The following is a 20,481-nucleotide window of genomic DNA, read 5'->3' on the forward strand; positions in this document are numbered from 1 at the left end:
CTGGTGCAAATCTTACATAAAACAAAACTGACATAGGAAGGCAAGTTTTTAATAGTTTTGGAGATTGGTGGACCATAGTTGGGACCAAAAACAGCATATCTCTTGATGCAGGAATCCTTAGGCCTTGTTTGATCTGTTATTATTGGATTGAATTAAGTTTGGTGTAGGTTATTTGGGGTTATTTAGTAATTTGTTTGATAAGTAGATATTGGGTTATTTGAAAATAAAATGAATCAACCCCTCTTAGAAATGTGATCTTTATCTCATTTGCTTTGAACTTGACTTAGAGAGGTTTCGATTTTAACTGAAATCACTTTGATTGAAGTGGAGGGTTTTGGGTTTGGATTCGAATAAAGCACCTTGATTGAAGTTCGTAGGGTTTGATGATAGGCTATAACTGTTTTTGTTTTTTTTTTTTGAAAAAAAAAAGTTGTTATGCCCTCAACTAGCTTGACTAGTTTTATTACTCATAAATGCAGAAGTTATTTAATTAAACATTTCTTTATATCTGAATGCTTTGACCTACTTTTGCTACAAATTTAATGCTCTACCTACATTTTGTTACATTCTCTATTTTATTTTATTTTATTTTGTTAAATGCATATATATGAAAGTAAAATGATCTTTTAATTAGCCCTATTTAAAAGTACTAAGTCTATTGGATAAATATGGAATTAGAATTGGAAGGTGTAATCCAATTTTTAGGTTTGGCAGTCCGAATAGAATTCAAACTAATGTAATTGTACGATCTTCAATTCTACTCTTTTTTTTTTTATTATTGTAATTCTACTCTTTATTTTTCTATGTCTTTCAAATAAAAATATCTTATTATTTTACCATTTACAATACGATACTTTTTTCTAATTTAAAAGCTAAAATGTTAAATTAATATTTTTTAAATTCAGTAAGTTAACATCTTGAAATGATATATTTTTTTGAATTTTGTATTTAACATGTTGAACTGACATGCATATCGATTTTTTTATTGAACTAATGACACATGCTATCATTATAGGTTGTGTTAAATTAATATTTTAATTTTAATTAGGAGAACTAGCATAATTACTTGTTGTGTTAAGTTAATATCTTAATATTATATATTTAAAATTGTAATTAATGTTAATTCTGGTAAAATTAGAATTTCATTCTCAAATTTTAATTCAAATTTTACACATTCAAACGTACTATTATGTACCTTATTCAGACTCATACTCCAATTTTCTTTAGCTCATTAATTTTGCATATAAAGATCTTATATCTAGTTTGATTCAAATTAATCTCCATAAATAAGTAATATATTCACTTAACCCGGGATCTCTTTTTACTCTATAAATTCAATAATCTATTATACAATTTTCTTACTAAAAAAAAAGACTAAAAATATCAAATTGGCATTAACAAATATAAACAAATTAATCTAATGGATTGATAAGTGTAGATATGAAATACAAAATTAATATTTGACGACATGAATATACATATTATCTGTGATATTTAATTTTGTGGTTGATATTAGACAGTAGTACGTGTAATGAAGGAAGAAAGTCAGTAATTAAATATTGGTTTGTTTCTTTGTTTGTTTATGAATTTTAATTAATTTAAAGGTATCTAGTTGAGCTCTTTGGTCGTTGTCAAGGACAATCCCCATTTGTTCAAAATCTGCAGTCTGATCATCTCAGTTTTCTTATTTAATACCTTCAAAATTATTATTTAATTGTTTTTTGTTATGAAATTTGGGTTTATTGAGTACAAATATTTATTAAATAATTCTAACCGAATTAGATCGGAAATCTCAAATTGAAGAAATATAAGTATATTAGATATTTAATATTTTGGTTGATAATTTAATTTATTAGATTAATGAGAAAATAGTTTTAAAAGAATTAGTAGGTTATTTGAAGAATTTTCAAATAATTTAAATCAACATCACAAATTGGATAAATATAATTCATCCAAAATGTATATTAATTTTTTAATAATTTGATAAAAGTATTTGTTAATAATTTGATTTACAGGATTGATGAGAGAATAATTAAAAATTAAACTGTTATTTAAATTAAATTTAAATAATACAAATGAAGTAAGTGATTAGGTAAATTTTTCTTAGTTATATATATTGAAAATGTTATATTTGAGCATTTTGTGGGCAATATTACAGTTTTATTTTCATAATTATTAAGTTTGACATCATCCAGCCTATATAATGATGAAATGATCATTGTGTAGTGTACACATTTTTTTTCTTTGTTATATGCTCATATATATTCTCATATAAAATTACTAAAAAAAAATATTATTTATCAACTTTACATATTAATAAAATTATATGGTTATTTTTGTAATTTTTTTTATTAACGTCCTTAATTATAAATTCATAATATATATAAAAAAATTATAAAATAAAAATAAAAAGTTAAATATATAAATAAATTATATACGAATTTAAATATATAAAATTGACCTGTTACTAGTTTGAGGATTAATTTATTTTTGTAAAAAAAATTGGGTATTTGAACAGTAAACAAGTATTTGAAAGTGAGAGAGAATGCTGATAAATTCAAAAAAAAATGGATTTGGGTATAAAGAGGGATTGGAAATGATATAAATGACACATTTAATTTGAAGTTTAAGTTTAAAAAAAATATATTAATAAATTTATTTTTTATTATATATTTTATTGAGATACTCATTTAAATTAGAAAATGTTATAGATCATCGTCTAGTTATATATACTTATTTCTAAACTCGCTTGTAAATCTAATTTGATATATTTTTAAAAGTCATTATACTAAGATTATTTGTCATTATACTAAGATTACAAATATTTAAAACCTAATAGTAATGACACCGTGAACTTTGATTTATAGTATGACTAATTCTCGACATTTGATCTCAAGCACAACCCTTCACATTAATAACATCGTGACATTTTATATTGAACACACGACCTTTCATAGTAATGACTATATGACATTTAATCTCTAACACGACAAGTAATAACATCTGATTTTTGAAAAACAAAATATTGGAGATGCGAGGAATCGAACCCCGTGCCTCTCGCATGCGAAGCGAGCGCTCTACCATATGAGCTACATCCCCATTTAGAAATTTAAAAATTAATTTTATAATACATTTGCAGTGAATAAGAGTTTAGATTATGCAAATAAAAATAACAATAAATAATAAGACTTTAAATTCAGTTTTAGAATAAGCTTCTTTCTCCAATTCCAATGTTGTGAAGAAAAATGTTGTCTGTTTTGTCATCGGTTAGTCTGGGTATAAGCTAATACAAATAATAAACAGAAAAAAAATCAAAATTCAAATTACACAGATAGTAAAGAACCCTAAAAAAGTACATTTAATGATAAGAAAAATGTAAAAAAAATAAATGAAAGAGAGTTAATTACGAGAAATGAATAGTAAATGAGGGAGAACAGATGTCCTTAATTTAGGGTTTTGATATTTTTTAACCCTACAGTTTTGACAGTGTCCTCCCCAATAAGTCATTGCACTTAAATTTTTCAACCAAAAAAAAGTCTTTAAAGTGTGAAAACAACTAGTGAATGAGCCCTTAAACCTAATTAATCACTCCCTCATGCAAACGTCCCTTTCTCACTTTCTCACCCCCACCTCTGCCGCCTCTGCCAAAAAAACACATCTGTTGGGAATGCCAACCATACAATTTGTGATCGATTGATTGTTGGATCCCATGTACCCCTATGTTATTCCTAGTTTGATTCTTTACTAATTTGTGAATTAGACCCATTAAATAATAATCTATAACTAGCTTTCGTCACTCGAGCCAACTAGGTAGGTAGTGTAGAATTCCCGGTTTTATAATCTCTTCTGAATTGTACTTTGTTTATGAGGTCTATGTGTTAGCTATTCGAGATGTCTCTTTTTTTCGATTTTTAACTCTTCGATACAATTATATATTCTTTTGTTATCTGAGTTTGTTTCTTGTTAAGAAATTTTAATAAATTGTGTCATAATTTATACCCAATTGTAATTTTATGAGTTTTATTTTTTTCTTTGATTTTCACAAATGTAAAACAAAAATAACCTTGTTCTTTGGATTACAATTAAAATATGTTTTTTTTATAATATATGATAAAGAAATCTAATATATTTTAGTTAATTAATTCAAAATTAAGGATTTAATAGAAGATGAATGAAAATACAATTATGTTATTTAAAACTTATTTAAATAAATCAAATAGAACAACCCCTAATCTAACACATCTTTTTTGAATTTGTTGTCTTTCTTCATTTATTTAAACTAATTAATTTTTTCTTCACAAAATCAAGAAAAAATATGAAAAAAGGATAGATAGAAAAGTCAACGCATGTATCAAAGTGCATATTAGACAAAATTAAATAGGGTAACATTAATTCAATTGTACAAAATAATTTATTGATAGTATTTAATTATATTGAAATTTCGAAAAATATATAAACAAATTTTAAATGAGTATCAAAACACATTTAGTTTTTTTCCATCAAATAAACTCGATCATCATTCAATCAAAGTAACGTAAATCGCCCACTAATCATGTTTCACTAATTGCATATCAATATCGATCGTTGTAAATACATAAACGAAACCATTGATACCCGATACTCGAATAGTTACATTATTCATTGTTCATCTCTTAATTCCATTTTCCTTCTTCCATTTCTTAAGTCTCTCTCTTGAGTCTTAACTCATCCCCTACATTTAAGTTTCATTTCCCTCACCACTATATATAGAAGTCAATCTTGAGGTAACAAATCTATCAATCAAATCAAAAGAAGATCAACAAAAAAAACAAAAAACTTCGATGTCTTCTTCATCCACTGCCTTTTCACCAGACCACTTTCAAAACGTCTCTCCCTCCCCTTCTGACCAGCTCTGTTATGTCCATTGCGACTTTTGTGACACTGTTCTAGCGGTTATCTCTCTTTCAAATGCTTATTTTCTATTGTCTTATTTTCACCCACATAGTTTTAATCGATCTTTTACTCATCTACATTGTTTTGGTTTCATTAATTCATCAGGTTAGTGTTCCTTGTACAAGTTTGTTCAAGACGGTTACTGTCCGATGTGGGCACTGCACAAATCTGTTGTCGGTGAACATGCGAAGTCTTCTTCCTCTTCCACCTCCACCACCTCCTCCTCCACCAGCTAATCACTTTCAGCAGATTGGTCATTCCTTCTTAACTCCTCGAGCCCTTATGGTAAAAAAACATAAAGGAAACTATTAGGGTTCTTCATATGTTTGTTTGCCCTAGATTTCTTTTATAAGGGTTTGTTTGTTTTTCATCTAATTAATAGGAGGAGATTCAAGGAGCTACGCCGAGCATGTTGGCTAGCGCATATGTGCCTAACCCTAACAACAACCTGCAGCCACCCGGGCTAATGAATCCGATGATGATGAGAGGAGGAGTAGGTGAACTCATTCCTAGACCGCCCCCACCGACTGTTAAACGTAAGTTACAAAAAATCCTAGTTTTGTTTTATCTCATTAACTTATGACAAATCATGTTATGACTTAGTAAGATATTGATTTAAAAAAGATTATTGAAAGAAACCTAGTTTTGTTTTATCTAATGACAAATTAATCATGCATATTATGATTTTATGATATTGTTTAAAAAAAGATTGTTGATTTTGTGTTTTAACAATCATCTTTTTGAGCACCCGGAAAACAAGAGATCTATCTTGGATAGATGGATAGATTGGATCATGATAGAGTAATGATCAGGTCATGATGAGAAAGACAAATAAGTGGTACCATAAAAATAAAAAATTAAAAAATTAAAAAATTAAAAAGAAAAAAATAGTGAGCCAAATGATATTAATTGTGTGGCCATTGATTTGTGCAGCACCAGAGAAGAGGCAGAGAGTCCCATCTGCCTACAACCGTTTTATCAAGTAAGAAATTAATATTATTATTCTTAATTTAATTTTTTTTTATTTGTTTATTAAGTTTCATAACAAAACTTAATTATAACTTTCTAATTTATTACATAAATGTGTTTCTAGTGTGATCCTCTACTCCTAAATTGTCGTGTTCCTCCTATTCCCTCGGAAGGGTAATATTGTAAAATTATGATATTACCATTTCCCCTGTGAGAGAGAATAAGGGAAACACGACAATTTGAGAACAGAGAATTCTGTCTTGTTTCTAATTACTGCGATTTAATAAAATTTTGTATCATACGTAGGGATGAGATTCAACGCATTAAGGCTGTAAATCCCGATATCAATCATAGGGATGCTTTCAGTGCTGCTGCGAAGAATGTAAGTCTTTCTAATATTAAAGTGTTATTTTATAAGTAATTATTCAAAATATATAAAGAAGTACATTTAGTAATAATTTAGTAATAATGATGACAAAAAAAAATGAGGAAAGTTTTCAAATTTTATTACACATCACTGCGAAATAATCCAGAATTTGAATTCATTAGAATTAATAAAAACGTTCTGATTTTAACTAAAAAAACACTGAATTGAATTTTCAAACGTTATCATTGTTTTTTTCTTTCTCTAGCTTATGAGTTGAAGTCAAATTTGAAAAAAAAAAACAATAAAACCCTAAATAACTCAACATCAATCTTCTAGGAAATGACTCCATAATGTCTTGACTATAAATCAAAATTATAGAATTATGTTTCCAACCTTCTTAATTCAAAAAGTCTAAATGTTAACTATTCAATTCACACTTAAAATACTTCAAATTGCTAGCATTTTTTTATTTTAAAAAACATATGTAATCAATTATGAAGATTCTAAATACCGAACAACAAAAGTAAAAAAAAATGGTTTCCTCACTTTTAAATTATGCTATAATTTATCTTTTGAACATTTAATTTTTGTAAATTTTGTTTTTTTATATATATATATATATGTGTGTGAAATAATGTTCTTATTCTGAGAATTGGGTTGGATTGATTTTCATAGTGGGCCCACTATCCACACATTCACTTTGGGCTTTTACCTGAGCAACAACCGGTGAAGAAGGCTAACATGCGCCAACAGGTACATAAATAAGATTTCATTTGATATTAGGTTATTTGATAAAAAAAAAAATTAATTATATGATATAATAAATATATTTTGATTAATTAATTGAATAATTAAATAGTTGAAAATACAATTAATACAAAGGTTTTTTATAAATATAAAAAATAACAAAAAATACAGCATTAAACTTGAAGTTGGTAATAATTTTGTGATTTTGCATATAAAATTCCATATTTTTAATATTGTTTGACAATCTTAAATTTTAGTATTTTTTTTTTTTTTACTTTATTCAAAATATTGGTTTTCTTTCTTTATTAAAAGTTTTTTTTTTTGACAGAAATATAAAATGTGTTCTTTGTTTTGTTTAAAACAGTACTATATTAAGAATGTCTTAATAATAATTGTTGCTCTTTGTTTATTTGGTTATTTTAGGATGCAAATGAAATGGAAGTTATAAATAAAGATGGATACTTCTCTAATACCAACGGTAACTTTGGTGTGTATCCCTACTAGTGAAGAACACTAAATCTATCGTTTTTCTTTCATTTTGATGTTTTTCGATCTTCATTGTGCATGTTGATCGCATTTCCCTTTCTAATTTACTTTTTCTACATAAATTAAACTTTTTGACTCTTTAATAATGAATACTGAAACTTATTTGAATAAAGTTATCTAACTATGTCAATTTTATTTTATGATTTCCAAGTTTCTATTACATTCTCATTATTGGGTCTCATTTTTTCGATTTAACTAAGCAGTTGATTAATTGTTTTAGCATTAATTTATGAATTTTCTAATTCATTAGGATAGTTTAAGTGACAATAATTTTCTTTAAGAGATTAGAATACCTAAAATTTAAATAATGTATATTATATATTGATATTTTTTTTATATAGAAAATGGTAAGGGTCAAAGTTATGGTCATAATCATAATTATTGTTTAAAATTATCAAAAAAACAATATGTTTAAGTTAATTTGTTTGTATTTTATATGAAATTATAATTAAATTAGATATAAGTTTTTAAATTAATAAATTTTCATATAATACCACCAAAATTTTGTGTCAAATAAATTAAATTTTTCTTTTTCTTTTAAATGAAAATTTGAGTTTTCTTCATTATTATTTTTATGGTTTTTATTTATTACTAATTATTATTTATGTTATTTGTTAGCATAATAAATTTAACAACTTTATATAATCTTGGTTAAATATGTTTATTACTACAAAAAAAATTATTCTAAAACAATTTATTAACTTATGAAATATAATATCTTTACAACTTCTCCCTTTTCCCTAAGGTATTATAAACCTGATTGGATTTAAATTTTTAAATAATTTAAACAAAATTTAACATTGTTTCACTCTACTCTATCTATACATCACTTAAATTATTAACTAAAATATTAAAATATTAAAATATTTTATATTATATATTTTATATTTTAAATTTTTATTAAATATATATATATATATATATATCTTTAAGTTTTTTTTTTATAAAATAAATAAATATTACTTTCTCAAAATCATCCATCATCATTATCTTTTCTCCTTTTTAAGTTTTAAATAACCTCAATCCTATACGATGTTATAATATTTTTATTGAAAAAATATATATATTGTACTAATTTATTTTGAAATTAAAGCAATTTTTATTTATTTATTTATAATTATGGTTAAATAGAATTTATAAACGGGCTGGGTTGCTAACTCTACAAACTTGTTTGTTTGCCATATTACTTTGGATTTTATTTAATTTAAAAAAAAAAATCATTTTAATAAAATATTTAATAGTTAAATTAAATAATTACATAGTTGAAAAAAAAATACCCAACATCAAACGAATCTATAAAGGCCCAGTGGACTTTCTATATTTTTGTCAAATGACTCAAATCATTTTAAATTAAGTTGATATTTACTATTTACTATTTATTTATTTAATTCCTATAATACCCTTATCTTAATTAACTTAGAGATTTTAATGTTATTTAAAAAATCCTATCTTGTATTATTATTATTATTATTATTAATAATTTTAAATAATTATTTTTTAATATTTAAAAATAGATAAATTTGAATTACTAATGAGGACAAAGAAGTCTGTAACCATATCTCAGAAAATCTGACTTTGACCAGCCTACCCCTTAGACTCAGCCTTTATACACTATTTGAAAATGATGTTACTAATTAATTTTATATTATTATTAATTTAAGATAAGGATCAATTGGTAAATAAATAAACATAAAATGTTTTCTTTCTCTTCTTATTTATTTAAATTATTTTAAATGAAACAACACCCATTATTTTATTTTGTTTTTCTATTTAATTAATGGTCATTATTTATATTTAATTATAATTGTTTTATTTTTCTGATGAGATGAAATTAATATTAATAATTATTAAATTGAGAAGAGAGATGAGAGAGAAAAAGTGGAATGCATACGTGGGCTAGGGCATTGGTAGTTAGTAGAGTCTAATCACTAATATCCTTTTCCTCTTTGTCTACATATTTTGAAACATTATTTTAATGTCTTAAGGTCTTGTTTGATTTGCATTATTTGAATGACCAATAGACTATTATCAGCTTTTTAATTTATCAACAGTACTAGTTTCTAGTAGAATCAAATCTTAGACTAGGTAAAACTAGGTTTTATGAAAAGTATAAATAACTAACTAGGTTTTTTTATCTTTGGTTTTGGTTAAATAAATAATTAAAATTTATTTATTATTTTACCCTCCTTACAAAAATTAGTAAGAAGATTTCTGTTTGGTTTGATTTTGTTTGGATTTTTCAAATAAATTATTGTTTGATTAAAATTAAAAAAAAATGGTTTAATTTTTTAATAAGTTATTTTTCTTTTCACTATATTTTTATTTAATAACTTATTTATATTAAAATAAATAAATATTTAAATAGATAAAATGATTAATTAGATATTTGATATAATAGTTGAGATAAAACCTTGTTTTAATGTCAATAACTAAATATCAAATAAGTTCTTCAATAAAAATTCAATATCAAACTAGCTCTATATCTATTTTTTTATTATTATTATTTCATATATATTTTTTAATTATTTAATTTATTAATTAAAATACTAAAATATATTTATTTTTTAATTCTAAATATAAAAACATATTATAATAGTTTAAATTAGCAAAGTAAATGTGTCAAGTTGTTTGTGAGAATATTGTAATCAGTTCGATCAAAACTCGACTAGAACTCGGTTCGACCAAATCATCTAGTAACTTGATTATGTTATCGATTTTATATTTTTAATTAAAGTTGATCGCGGTTAACTTGTTTTAAGATATTATAAACATTTATATTTATATATATATAATATAAACTCTAAACATCTCCTCCCTCTTACAATAACATCTCCCTTAAAACTCATTTTCTATTGTGTGTTTTTTTACAATTAACTAATCGTTTTTCACATTCCAGCCAATAAAAAAATAGATTTTGAGTAACAATATGTAATTTTAATTAATAACATTTAATTTTCAGAAAATTTCAATTTCTAATATATATAATCATTCTCTCTCCCAATTGTTAGAATATATTATCCTTCATATTATATATTATAAATATATATTATACCGTGAAGTAGAGAGAAAATTAAACGCGCGCCCTTGGATGGGAGAATGATTGTTAAACTTTAAAAAACTTTTTTTTAATTAATTAAATCAAACAATTTTTGTATTTAAAATCCAAAACCCCTCTCTTCAAAGAAGTTCTAAGAGACAAAAAGAAAAGATAATAATTTATCATTCCTTCCTTGATTCTGAATAAGAACGACATTTAAATTATGAACTGTTGTAAGAAACCGTGGAATTCGATAATACCTGGTCAGACCGACATTGAAATTATTGTAGAACCAAAATAATAATAATAAATAAGTACATATATTATAATTGCATGCACAAAATAATGGTCAAACCCAGTTAGGGTTTCATTTTTAGCTCTTTCTTGTTTAGTGTTTCTTCTACTGCACATTTGCAACAGTTGCATTAAAATGGAAATTTTTTATTTCCATATGAGCTGGCCAGTTACCTTTTTTTCATTTTATTATATTTATTTTATTTTTTATAAGAAAAATGTTTATTATAAAGATAATGTAAAGATATTTTATGGGTTTATAATAAAAATAAAAATAAAAAAAAAAATGAAAGAAAGAGAATCAAAATGAATGTTATTTACGAGGGAATTATTTTGGACATATATATTATTAGCATCTTTATTTCTTTACTTTTCAACTCCCTCCTCCTCTTTTACCGTTTAACTTTTACACCAATATTTGAATTTTTTTTATTTTTTTTTTTAAAAAGTCACCGTCGTTTTAGGTCTTGTCATTTATTACTGAGCCAATGGAACCCTTTCTTTTGTTAGGTTTTGTGGACTACGACCAAACAGTTACCTATATATATAAATAAATAAATAAATAAATACATTATTATAAATCATTTTCATATTTTTACATTTTTTTTACTTTACTTATTAGACTTGTTTGAATTTAGATCTTGTTTGGTAGTGAGTATTTTTTTTTTTAAATTAAGAGGAAACAAAATTGAATGATGGGTGATGATTTGAGGATGCAATGATTATTTTTGTAAAAATAACTTAAAAGTTATTGATATATATAAATAAAATAAAATTAATAATTTAAAATAAAGGATATTTTAGTATTTTGAGTAATGAAGTGAATAATGTGATTGATTAAAGGGAAATGAAATAATGTTTAATTTTTATGAGTTTTTAAAAAAAAAAAACATACAAAACGAAGGTTTTGGGTTTAATCTGGATTTTGAATAAAAATAATGTTTGACTTGTTTTAAAAAAATGTTTTTTTAAAGTTTATTGACTATACAATTTATATAGATGAGATAGAAAGACGAGGGATAAAATATTAAATATATGTATTTTGATATTTGTATTGATAAAATAAGTGATGTATTTGATTAAGTGAAAGTATGAAAAATAATATAAAAAAAAGTGGATAATTCACATTTCTTTCAATTATTTTATACAATACATATGGTTGAATTTTGTTCTAACTATTATTTAGTATGTTATTTATTAACTTTAACAAATTAATTCTTAGTTAATTTTTAAAATATTTCATTTATATTTTAAAATATATTTTTTAATGATTTTTTATATTTAATACAAAAAGTGTAAATTAAATAGTAAATAGCTATGACTACTTGAAACATAATAATTAAATTAAAATTTAAAATGGTAAGTAAATAAATTATTTTATGAATTTATTTATATATATTTATAAGAATAATTAATAATTTTAAAATATTAATATAAAAAAAGATAACAAAAAAAGAACTTGTTAAATATATTAGTTTTTTTTAATATTGGTTATATAATTAATTTAAGATATTTTGACGTCGTTATAAATAATTTATAAATATTTATTATTTTAATTTATAATATTATTATATATAGTATTATTCTTTTAAATATTATAAATTAAATATTAAATTAAAATTGAAATAAATCAATTAAGATAATCAAGTGACACGTGTTATTAAAAGAAAAAAATAATGGAGTTAAATTCTCACGTCATGTATTCTTGAATAAAAGTTAAAATAAATCCATTAAAATAATTTAAATGACACACGTGTGTTATTAAAAGACAAAAAATAACGGGAATCAAATTCTCATGTCATGCATCCTTAAACAAAATTAAAATAAATATATTAAGATAATTCAAATGACACGTGTTATTAAAAGACCAAAAATAATGGAATTAAATTCTCACGTCATGTATTCTTAAATAAAAGTTAAAATAAATCCATTAAAATAATTCAAATGACACGTGTTATTAAAAGACCAAAAATAACGGGAGTCAAATTCTTACGTCATGCATCCTTAAACAAAATGGAAATAAATCCATTAAGATAATTCAAATGACACGTGTTATTAAAAGACCAAAAATAATGGAATTAAATTCTCACGTCATGTATTCTTAAATAAAAGTTAAAATAATTCAAATGACACACGTGTGTTATTAAAAGACAAAAAATAACGAGAGTAAAATTCTCACGTCATGCATTCTTAAACAAAATTGAAATAAATCCATTAAGATAATTCAAATCACACGTGTTATTAAAAGACCAAAAATAATGGAATTAAATTCTCACGTCATGTATTCTTAAATAAAAGTTAAAATAAATCCATTAAAATAATTCAAATGACACGTGTTATTAAAAGACCAAAAATAACGGGAATCAAATTCTTACGTCATGCATTCTTAAACAAAATTAAAATAAATTCATGAAGATAACTCAAATGACACGTGTTATTAAAATACCACAAATCACGGAGTTAAATTCTCACGTCATGCATTATTCACTCAAAAATAAAAATATACTTTTAATCATTATGTTAACTTTTAAAAATTAATTAAGAATATGTTTTTTATTATTATTTAATAATATAAATAAAAATTATAAATTGCATATTTTTTAAGTAATCTTACAACTAATAAAATGAGGAAACAAATAGCTCAAGATACTTTCTTTTCCATTATATCAATTTTTTTGAATTTAGTTCTTACTAAAATTAAATTAATGTGAAAGACACACTTCTATAGAGTTGGGCTAGATTCCTAATATATATATATATATAAAAAGTAAACTATATAATATTCAACTTATTTATAATTTATTTCTTTCTTTAATTTTATTCCCTACTCAACTTATAAAATGGACAAGGTAGTCCCTTGTTCATTTCGGTTTAGTTTTTTTTGAATAACTTTATATTAAGCCAATAAATTATTATAAATAAAACAGGTATATATATTTTTTTTCATGGTAATAATGCTATCACAATATTAATTTTTATGATAACACACATATATTTATAAGTTTTTGCTTAAATAAAAAAGGCAATATGGAACTTATATCATAGGTTTACATCAATAATATAGTTCATGCAATAATTTTTTATGGTTTTATGAAATTAACAATTTTTACTTAAAATTTTCATTTTGTAATTAAATACATTTACTAATAGATTGTGTTTAATATAAGATTGTTGCTACAAAGAAGCAAGCTCAATTACTCTTAATTCAATATTTATTTTTTTTAGGTTAGATTGTTCATTTTCAATGTTTTTTTATTCTAATATCTTTTTAATTATTTTAAAAAAAAATTAATGATGAACTAGTCTAACATCCTATAGTGATGATTACTTATTTAATGCTATATTTTTTAGTCCATATCTATTTACCACCTTTACAAGTTAAATAACTTATTTGTTATTAGATTGTGTGGTTTTAGTTCTTATTTTAATTTAAAATCTATTTGGCAGGTTCAATTTATGCATTTTATTGTTTTTCTCAAAAAAGTAATAATGAGTCATCTAATGACATAACTTCTTATTCTTTTGGGTTTTTTTTCAAGTAGTAATCTTTCATATATAAAAGATGTTGTAATCTAGTGAGGTCATTTATATATAAAATAAAGATTACTTACTAATTTCATTCAATTTATTTGATTGAATAGTATTCAACTTATTTGAGTCACTCAAAAATAATATGTTGGATTATTTAATTATTTTATTCATTTAAATTAAATTATTCAAAATAAAATTATGGCTATAACTATTAACAAATTAAAGTGTCTTGTCCATTTCTTATGGTACATAAGAGAAAAATACTAATTTAAATAATTTTGAATTTCTTTGACAATGAATTGAAAAAAAACATGAGTTTTACTAATTTAAATTTAAAATTATATTATTTGAGCTAGATTAATATAGGGTTTTATGAGATTTTATTTAAAACCCAATATATTTTATTTAAAAATTTAACTTCATTTATCTCAATAAATATTTTATCCATAAAAAAACTAAAATACCATTCATTTAATATCTTCAGTCTTTTATTTCATCTAATTTGTTTGATAAACCTATTTTATTTTATTTTATCAATCACATCACTCCTTTTATACATTAAAAAACAAAATATCAATCACTTAATATCTTCTCAAATATTTCAATTTTGTATATTCAAAAGATAAAACTGTCATCAATTTTAAAAAACTATTTTTAAAAATTAAATGAGAATAGAATAATCAATAAACTAAAAAATTAAAATACAATAATTTTAGTAAATTGAAAATAAAATTACCTTAAGTTGAATAATTAAAATGAGGAGGGATAGAAGAAGTAATGACGTGATAATCACGTTATTGGTAATTGCTTATAAAAAGGAGTAAAAGTGTGAGAATTGAGATAATTTAAAAAAAAATTTAACAATCATTTATTTAATTAAAATGTTTTTATTATTTTGAATTAAACCAATATAAATAAATAAAAACCTCAATTTAATATTCAAATATATTAAATCTCTAATTTTTCACTCATCTTCTTTAAATGAAAAAAAAAATTGAGTTTGATTGATATTGGATTTTACCAAAAATTTACTAAAATTATGTTAATACTAAATAAAGAGAAAATTAATTTAAATATAAAATATGTTTAATTATAATTTTATTGCATTAACTTATTATACAAACAAATAGTTTAATATCAAACAAGCTCAAGTTAGATAATAGAATAATAGTGAATAAACTTAAAAAAAAGAAGTCAAGTGATACAAGAATTTTAGCCCAAACCCAAATAAATCTATAATAATAAAAATTAAAAAAAAAATCTAATTTTGAATAATTAAAATGTTTTTATTATTTTGAATTAAACCAATAATTTCAAAATAAATAAATAAATAAAAAAAAACTAAATCTCTTGTTTCTCACTCCTCCTCCTCTCTTCTTTAAATGAATGCAACCTCTCCCACTCCTCTTGTTTCATTGGTAACAGTAACCACTAGCCTCGTTTGCAGGCGCCGTTCTCTCTTCTCTTCTCTTCTGCAACCAAAAATTAAAACTCTTTTCTTCCTTCCCTTCCTTGAAATGACAATTCACTTCTGAAATCCTTCAAACCCCATATTCATAATTCACCAAACAAACAAACAAAATGGTTTGAGAACCCTTCAATCTTCAATCTTCTTCATTTACTATTACTTACCATTTCCTTCCATGTAATGATGATGAAATTTGACTAATTTTGATTGTTTCACCAGGTGGGTTTCTCCTCCTCCTCCTCCGCCGGTCATCTTCCTCCGTGGCTTCAATCCTTACTAGTCGAGAAATTCTTTAACGCTTGTTTAATTCATCAAGATTTCAAAAAAAATGAAAAAAATATCTTTTGTTTAGACTGCTGTGAAGGAATTTGTCCTCATTGTTTATCTCTTCATCGTTCTCATCGTCTCTTACAGGTAGGTATCTTTACTTTACTGTTTTCTTCATCATCTAATTTGTCTTAAAACTTATGTTAATTCCGTTTTGTTAGATTCGAAGATATGTTTATCATGACGTTTTACGGCTTGGAGATGCTGACAAATTGATGGATTGTGGGTTTGTTCAGGTTGGAAAAATCATTTTAATCAATCGTTTTATGTATTTCTCATTTGTGATTTCTGATTTGTTCTTGATTTTGTATTTGTTTTAGTCTTATACAACAAACAGTGCAAAAGTTGTGTTTTTGAAACAGAGGCCACAGTCTAGGCCTTGCCGGAGCTCCGGCAATATATGTGTTACCTGTGATAGAGCTTTACAAGAACCGTATTGTTTTTGTTCAATTTCATGCAAGGTGGGTTTTGATTCTGGGTTTTGATTCTGGGTTTTGATTTTGATAATTGAAACAAAACCCATGTTCTGAATTTCTGATTTGATTTTGATTTTGGTTTTGGTTTTTGTCAGCTGAATCATATAATAAGAACATCTGGGAATTTGTCAAAGTATATTGTGGAATCGAATTGTATTAATCTGCCAGACCCAGGTCTTGAAGAAGGACAGTTTACGCCGGAGTCGGTTATTGAGCTCGTCGGAGTGATGAGAACTTCATCTGGGTCTAGTGGAGGAAGTGGCGGCTTCGCCGCTTTTACTGGCGAATGTACGGCGGGGACGGGGGAGGTTGTTAGGAAGAAGAGAAGTAGTATTAATGGGTTTAGGTCGTCGTCGGCGGCGGAGGTGGATTGTCGGGAAATGATGTGTTCGTCGGAGATGGAGATTCCGGTGGAAATTAATAACAGTCGCCGGAAAAGCACACCTCATAGGGCTCCACTTTATTGAATTGTGTACGGATAGAGAAAGGTGGAGGAGGGAGGGAGGGAGGATGGATTTTGTTGTTTGGATTTTGATTGGTAATTTGTTGAATTGTTAAAGGTCATTTTGGGGATTTCTTATGATCTTAATCCAACCTCCCAATTTTGTAAAGCAATCCCTATAGCCTCCTTTCTCTTTTTTTCATTTTTTTATATGAAGAATTATTTATCAATTTATCATTAATTTCTTATGATTTTAAATACAAGTGTTTTGAATGAAAAAGATTAAGATCTCATATAAATTAAACATTTGATAATAATTGAATATATATATAATTTAGAATGTTATTTCATATAAATTCATATTCAAATAAAATAAATATATAATTTTGATACAACAATTTTATTTATTTATAGATAAAAAAATGATTTTTTTTAACAAAAAGAATATTGAAAAGGTATTGTAAGATAAGGAATAAATAGTTTTCCACAATACATCAAAAAAGGCTCTTTGTTTTTGGTACAAAAGCATTAAAGCATATTTTTCCATCTTTTTTTCAAAGTGACATGTTAGTAAAATTATATATATATATATATATATATTTAATGAAATAAAACATTTTTTCATTTTATTTTTTAAGGATGAATTCCACTCAACAAAGTTATAATCGAAATTAAAATCGTTGATATATTACTACTGACTACACTATTGAAATCTTGAATATTTGAGTGGTTTATTATATTACAATATTTTTAATAAAATCGAATTTAAGATATCTTAATACACATAATAAATGATATTTCTTTTATCAAGATTTATTTTATAGGACGGCTAATAGACTAGCACTAATCATAACTTTATTAAAATGATAGTGTTTTTTAGTGAGAATTAAACTAAATCTTTAATATGGTTACATGTTCACGATGATTAAGAAATAAAAATGAACCTTTGTTAGTCCAATTGAGTATTTAAGTTTTATATTAAATTAAATATGAATAAGATATTTTAAAATTTAGGATAAAATAAAGTCAAAGTATGGACAAGAGAATGAATGTGATAACTTTAACCCATCTGTCTTTTCACCTAAAAATTAAATTTATTTGGGTGGAAATTAGCTTCACTTTTTTTATTCATTCCATTTTAGATAATAAATTTCTTGGTTACATCCACCCACTTTATGTGTACATGGTTGTGGTACGTGCAAGGGGTATGGTTCAATGTTGTACTATGAGGACTAAGGATTGTATTGTCATTTCTATTAATATATTTTAATTTCATTCATATAAACATATTCTTATTAAAAATTATATTCAAAAAGATAAACAATAAATATAATCCAAGTGATAAAGAGTTTAGCTTAAACTTAAGAGATTAAAGATCCCAAATTCAATTTCACTAAAAGAAAAATTGTTAAAACTCAATATCTGTTTATGTCTAGACGAAGTCTTAACTCGACCATTTTTTAGAAAAAAAATCCATTGAAAGTTTTATTAATAAAATTACAAAACAATTAACTATACCCGATAAAAAAAATCATGAATTAATTACAATGATTGGATTTTATTATGAACATGTCTAATTGTATACAAGATTATTCAATAAAAAGATAAGAATGTTATTTAACTCTATTATTCTCTATAAACTTTTTTTTTTTTCTTTCAAAAAATTAAACCTATAATTGAAAGAGGCATCATTACTTTATTAATAAATCTTCTCATATTACATTCATTTAATATTATAAATCTTGAGGTAAGAGTTGCTGATTCGATTTTTACTCATAATGCTTTAAATTAAAACACTTATGATCAATTAGTCCACCTAATAAGAATTATCAAAATGAAAATGAACTTTGAGTCTTTTCTTTGAGATCTTCTTGGATGAGGTTCTTATTCTTGCAAGATTGCCTTCCTTTTCTGAGAGTTTTCACCCAACGACACACTCAAAATATGTAACTGGAGGTCGCAATAGCAAGAGCACAAGAAAAGCAAACAAAAGTACTTTCGGCCCTATCACAGTAAATGCAGGGCAAAACGATTCTTTATCTGACAGATTATCCCATTGTCAACGATCTTTTATGCCATCGATAACTGAAAACCAATGGATGATGGTCAAAAAGATTTGTCTCTGGTCTACTTTATTTCCCCCTTTTCTTTCTCCCTTGGATCGTTGAAGGAAAAAACCTCACACATCGCGTCTCTCCGATCCTCTCCATCTGGTCGAGCGTCTTGGAGATCTTTGAAAAAATTTAAATAAAAAAAGACTCATTCTAGCGTCCTATATTATTTAGCCACCAAACAAGACCTAGATTTGAATTTAGATCTGGGTTTGAACAAAAATAAAATAATATTTATTTGAAAACATTTTTTTTAAATTATTAAGTTTTAATATTGATAATTTAAATGCAGTAAATGCATTAAATTATCATGTTTTACTGTAATATTATAATAAAATAATATTACAGTAAATGCAAGGCAAAACGCCTCTTTATCTGGACGGATTATCCCCTTGTCAACGATCTTTTATGCCATCGATAACTGAAAACCAATGGATGATGGTCAAAAAGATTCGTCTCTGGTTTACTTTATTTCCCCATTTTCTTTCACCCTCGGATCGCTGAAGGAAAAAACCCTCACACATCGCGTCTCTCCGATCCTCTCCATCTGGTCGAGCGTCTTTAAGATCTATGAAGAAAAAAGTAAAATAAAAAAAAAGACTCATTCTAGCGTCCTATATTATTTAGCCACCAAACAAGACCTAGATCTGAATTTAGATCTGGGTTTGAACAAAAATAAAATAATATTTATTTGAAAATATATATTTTTTTAAAATTATCAAGTTTTAATATTGTTTTAAATGAAATAGTATTCTGAAATATATCTTAATTATATATATATATATATATTAAAAATAATAACTTTTTTTATATATAAAATCAGATTCACTCCAAATTGAAATTAATATTTTCAAACAATTTAAGTCAATTTATATTTTTACTAGATATGAAAGTTTCAAACTAAAGGAAGATATTGTACACAATTTAGATGGAACATTTGTGTCATATTTAAAGTAGAGCATTTAAGTTTTGTTGGATATATGTTGTAGGATAGCACATTTAATTAGTTTGTTGGATTTTGGTGGGTTGGAATCAAACCACTCAAAAGAGAAAGAAAGAGACAAATGCATTTGCACCATATATATCATACATTGATAAAGATTGGATAAAATTTATAAGCCCCCACATGTTCCCTCTTTAGGGTAAATGGGTTTCCATTGACTCCTCATTAGGGTACCCTCCCTTTCTTTGTCTCTAGCGGATAGAAATATTGATTTTTATTTTTTTTTTAATT

The 20,481-nt window shown here is 24.6% G+C and overlaps 2 protein-coding genes and 1 non-coding gene across 3 annotated transcripts; 2 read left to right on the forward strand and 1 right to left on the reverse strand.

Moving 5' to 3' along the window:
- Nucleotides 1-3,026: 3,026 nt before the first annotated feature.
- Nucleotides 3,027-3,099, reverse strand: TRNAA-CGC. The gene has a single exon. It is a non-coding gene; the product is annotated as a tRNA-Ala (tRNA).
- A 1,552-nt stretch (nt 3,100-4,651) lies between these two features.
- Nucleotides 4,652-7,670, forward strand: LOC124942673 (axial regulator YABBY 1-like). The gene is made up of 7 exons (XM_047483220.1): nt 4,652-4,931; nt 5,038-5,217; nt 5,315-5,468; nt 5,866-5,914; nt 6,208-6,283; nt 6,944-7,021; nt 7,439-7,670. The coding sequence occupies exons 1-7, from the start codon at nt 4,821-4,823 to the stop codon at nt 7,517-7,519; spliced, it is 729 nt and encodes a 242-aa protein (XP_047339176.1). The 5' UTR covers nt 4,652-4,820; the 3' UTR covers nt 7,520-7,670.
- Nucleotides 7,671-15,178: 7,508 nt separating this feature from the next.
- LOC124943921 (protein RGF1 INDUCIBLE TRANSCRIPTION FACTOR 1-like) lies at nt 15,179-17,161 on the forward strand. The gene is made up of 5 exons (XM_047484377.1): nt 15,179-15,223; nt 16,111-16,305; nt 16,380-16,454; nt 16,539-16,679; nt 16,790-17,161. Exons 1-5 carry the CDS (start codon nt 15,179-15,181, stop codon nt 17,159-17,161), a joined length of 828 nt encoding a protein of 275 aa, XP_047340333.1.
- Nucleotides 17,162-20,481: the final 3,320 nt, after the last annotated feature.

Source organism: Impatiens glandulifera, chromosome 6 (assembly GCF_907164915.1).
Source record: "Impatiens glandulifera chromosome 6, dImpGla2.1, whole genome shotgun sequence".
In the NCBI taxonomy this organism is placed as follows: Eukaryota; Viridiplantae; Streptophyta; class Magnoliopsida; order Ericales; family Balsaminaceae; genus Impatiens; species Impatiens glandulifera.